General features: G+C 39.5%; 1 protein-coding gene across 1 annotated transcript in view; it reads right to left on the bottom strand.

Annotated features, from left to right (window-relative positions):
- Positions 1-5,000, bottom strand: part of LOC115226233 (centromere protein J-like) — a 50,520-nt gene that overhangs the window by 189 nt on the left and 45,331 nt on the right. The window contains 2 exon segments of the mRNA XM_029797257.2: positions 1-205; positions 1,396-1,591. The exon segment at positions 1-205 is cut by the window's left edge and continues 189 nt beyond it. Of these exon segments, the coding sequence (XP_029653117.2) occupies positions 77-205; positions 1,396-1,591 (325 nt within the window). The 3' untranslated portion in view covers positions 1-76.

The raw sequence follows: 5,000 nt of genomic DNA, 5'->3' as shown, positions 1-5,000 counted from the left end.
ACGCTTCAGTCGGCTGCAAAGGATCATTGTATGCCAATCGCAAGGCCAGAAGTGAGGGGAGAGATGGATTAGTGGGCTACAGCTTCTTATCCATGAGCACGTTGCCATCGCGGTCCTTAATGCGTACATGTCCATTGGCGAACTTTGTTTCTTGGCGTCCGTCTGGGTAGATGGTCTTGCGGGTACCATCTGGGTACTCCCGTCTCTGTTAGAATAATAGAAAAAGTACAAATAACAAAATAAGAATGAAATGACGATAAAAAAAAATATCATTATCATTATTATTATTACTCTCGGGGTCGATAAATCAAGTACCAGTTACGCACTGGGGTCGATATAATCCACTTAATCCCTTTGTCTGTCCTTGTTTGTCCCCTCTGTGTTTAGCCCCTTGTGGGTAGTAAAGAAATAAATTATTATTATTATTATTATTATTATTATTATACTCTTTACTCTTTTACTTGTTTCAGTCATTTGACTGCGGCCATGCTGGAGCACCTCCTTTAGTCGAGCAAATCGACCCCAGGACTTATTCTTTGTAAGCCCAGTATTTATTCTATCGGTCTCTTTTGCCGAACCGCTAAGAGACGGGGACGTAAACACACCAGCATCGGTTGTCAAGCAATGCTAGGGGGACAAACAGACACACAAACATATACACACACACTTATATATATATACATATATATGACAGGCTTCTTTCAGTTTCCGTCTGCCAAATCCACTCACAAGGCTTTGGCCGGCCTGGGGCTATAGCAGAAGACACTTACCCAAGGTGTTGGTCAATACCTATTTCTTTATTACCCACAAGGGGCTAAACATAGAGGGGACAAACAAGGACAGACATAGGTATTAAGTCGATTACATCGAACCCCAGTGCGTAACTGGTACTTAATTTATTGACCCCGAAAGGATGAAAGGCAAAGTCAACCTCGGCGGAATTTGAACTCACAACGTAACAACAGACGAAATACTGCTAAGCATTTCGCCTGACGTGCTAATGTTTCTGCTTAGTATGGTATGTTATTTTGTGAGGAATAAAATGCAATGCTGACAATGGCAGGATTTCAACTCAGAATGTAAGGGAAAATAATTTTGGCTTTTGTTAATTATTTTGTTAATTATTGCATACCTTAATTATTTTGTTAATTTTGTTAATTATTGCATACCTTAATTATTTTGTTAATTTTGTTAATTATTGCATACCTTAATTATTTTGTTAATTTTGTTAATTATTTTGTTAATTTTGTTAATTATTTTGTTAATTTTGTTAATTATTTTGTTAATTATTGCATACCTTAATTATTTTGTTAATTTTGTTAATTATTTTGTTAATTATTGCATACTTTAATTATTTTGTTAATTTTGTTAATTATTTTGTAAATTATTGCATACCTTAAACTGGTCGGTGTGTATCTCTCGTTGACCGTTGGGGAAATGCAGGGTGCGTATGCCGTTGGCTTCCACTTTGATCACGGTCCCATCAAGGCAGTGACTTTCTTCGGAGCCGTCCTCTTGCAGGTATTTAACGGTTTGATCCGGAAAAGTTATCTGCTGTGTACCATTTGGGAAGTGCTTCTCAATCTGGCCCCTAAAAGAAAGGGAACATGTATACATTTATTTGTACTCAGTCGGTTAGGATACTCTCTCCTTACTCTTTTACGTGTTTCAGTCATTTGACTGCGGCCATGCTGGAGCACCGCCTTTAGTCAAGCAAATCGACCCCGGGACTTATTCTTTGTAAGCCCAGTATTTATTCTATCGGTCTCTTTTGCCGAACCGCTAAGTGACGGGGACGTAAACACACCAGCATCGGTTGTCAAGCAATGGTGGGGGGACAAACACAGACACACATACACATATATATGACAGGCTTCTTTCAGTTTCCGTCTATCAAATCCACTCGCAAGGCATTGGTCGGCCCGGGGCTATAGCAGAAGACACTTGCCCATGATGCCACGCAGTGGGACTGAACCCGGAACCATGTGGTTGGTTAGCAAGCTACTTACCACACAGCCACTCCTACGCCTATATATATATATATATATATATATATATATATATATATATATATATATATATATATATACACACACACATATATACGATGGGCTTCTTTCAGTTTCCATCTACCAAATCCACTCACAAGGCTTTCGTCGGCCCGAGGCTATAGCAGAAGACACTTGCCCAAGGTGCCACGAGGTGGGACTGAACCAGGAACCATGTGGTTGGTTAGCAAGCTACTTACCACACAGCCACTCCTGCGCCTATGATGATGAGGATTCAAGTTGATCCGATTAACAGAACAGCCTTTTCATGGAATTAACGTGCAAGTGGCTGAGTACACCACAGAATGCATATCCATAACATAGTTCTCAGTACAATTCAGCATGAAACAGAATGTGACAAGGCTGGCCCCTTGTATTACTGGTACAACAGATGTATATTTATATACGCACTTCGCTTATAAACCATGTATATATTTATATGCACACTTCTTCATCTGTAAATCTCCCTGAGAACTATGTTAAGGGTACACATGTCTGTGGAGTACTCAACCACTTGCATGTTAATTTCCCGAGCAGGCTGTTCCGTTGATGGGATCAACTGGAACCCTCGTCGTTGTAACAAATGGAGTGCCAGTTTATATATATATATATATATATATACACACACGTATATGTCTGTATGTATTTATGCATGTATATGCATATGTTTCTGTGTACGTGTGTCTATGTATGAGTATATATATGTATATATCTCTCTCTCTCGATATATATATATATATATATATATAATAACAAAGGGTAAAATTAATTAATTAAGAAGTAATCAGTAATTTCACCAAGTAGAATTCGGCATGAAAAAAGGACCGTTTCATGGTAAGCTTAAGTAATACTTTATAATTAGGGTTCAGCAGAGATTTGCTTCACCACATACCGAAGTTTAGAAATAGCAGTCAAAAAATCTTAGCTATTCCTTCTATTTTAAAAGGGGCTCCCAGAAAAACCAAAGTACCTGTAAACAATCACACAGGCAGCGCATACGTGGGTAACCTAATATCGATTGATTTTCGTTATTTTTCCCTTTTGCCTGCATGGATAGTTTTCAAGTACTTTGATTTTACTGGGAGTCCCTTTTAAAGTAGAAGGAATAGCTAAGATTTTTTGGCTGCTATTTCTAAACTTCGGTATGTGGTGAAGCAAATCATTGCTGAACCCTACTTATAAAGTATATATATATATATATTCAAATTATTGTAATTCGAATTAGGTTATGGCCATGAAACATACATAGTGTTTTTATCTTATATTAAACTTTTTAATACTTTTTGATAGTTATTTATATTTAATAAAAAATTAAAAAATAAAAATAAAAAATAAATGAATAAAAAATAAAAATAAATTTATAAATATAAATAATTTTAATTTTAAATTTAAATAATTTAAATTTTATATTTTACTAGCAGTATCGCCCGGTGTTGCTCGGGTTTGTAAGGGAAATAATTACATAAGCATTTTTAGAGAGTTACTTCCCTTATATAATAGCAAAAAAATGCATTAAAAATGGGAATAAATGATGGTAAATTTTTTTTTAAATCGTAGACTCATCGTAGACGCGCGCTAATAGCCAGATGGGCTCGATATGAATCACAACTATAAGATACCCGCTTTTGGTTAAACTACACCGCAAAATGTGGGAGTAGTTAGGAATCTAAATCGTAGGAGACAGACACACAACTTCACTTTTATATATAAAGATATATTTTGTATATTATATTAATTATTTTTATTTTTATGTTTTGGTTGGTTTATGTTTTTCACTGTTTGATTTGCCTAATAGTGGTTTTATCTCTAATTTAATTTAATTTATATATATATATATATATATATATGGGTCGAGGCGGTGAAGCACGACCTTCGAACTTTAGGTCTCACCAAGGAAATGACCAGTGACCGAGACCTTTGGAAGTATGCTGTGCGTGAGAAAACCCGGCAAGACCAGTGAGAACAGTCAAAATCAAAATCAAACCAAATTGAGGTCGATCAACATCAGGGCCCCCGCGCAGGTGACACATAAAAGCACCATCCGTTCGTAGCCATTTGCCAGCCCTGTCTGGCCCCCGTGTCAGTGGCACGTAAAAGCACCATCCGTTTGTGGCCGTTTGCCAGCTCTGTCTGGCCCCCGTGCCGGTGACACGTAAAAGCACCATCCGTTCATGGCCGTTTGCCAGCCCTGTCTGGCCCCCATGTCGGTGACATGTAAAAGCACCATCCGTTTGTGGCCGTTTGCCAGCCCTGTCTGGCCCCCATGTCGGTGACATGTAAAAGCACCATCCGTTCGTGTCCGTTGCCAGCCTCGCCTGGCCCCCGTGCCGGTGACACGTAAAAGCACCATCCGTTTGTGGCCGTTTGCCAGCCCTGTCTGGCCCCCGTGTCGGTGGCATGTAAAAGCACCATCCGTTCGTGTCCGTTGCCAGCCTCGCCTGGCCCCCGTGCCGGTGACACGTAAAAGCACCATCTGTTTCGTGGCCGTTTGCCAGCTCTGTCTGGCCCCCGTGTTGGTGGCACGTAAAAGCACCATCCGTTTGTGTCCGTTGCCAGCCTCGCCTGGCTCCGTGCCGGTGACACGTAAAAGCACCATCCGTTCGTGGCCGTTTGCCAGCTCTGTCTGGCACCTGTGCGGGTGGCACGTAAAAAGCACCCACTACACTCATGGAGTGGTTGGCGTTAGGAAGGGCATCCAGCCGTAGAAACACTGCCAGATCTGACTGGGCCTGATGAAGCCTTCCAGCTTCACAGACCCCAGTTGAACCGTCCAACCCATGCTAGCATGGAAAACGGACGCTAAATGATGATGATGATGATGATGATATATATATATATATATATATATATATATATATATATATATATATATATATATATTATACGTATGTGTGTGAATGTATATTCAAGAGTGCATATGTATATGGGTGTGACTATACAAGAATGTGCATG

The sequence above is a fragment of the Octopus sinensis genome, linkage group LG29, assembly GCF_006345805.1.
Source record: "Octopus sinensis linkage group LG29, ASM634580v1, whole genome shotgun sequence".
NCBI classification, from domain to species: Eukaryota; Metazoa; Mollusca; class Cephalopoda; order Octopoda; family Octopodidae; genus Octopus; species Octopus sinensis.
Note: the sequence above shows the minus strand (reverse complement) of the source record. Positions and strands in the feature narration are given on the sequence as shown.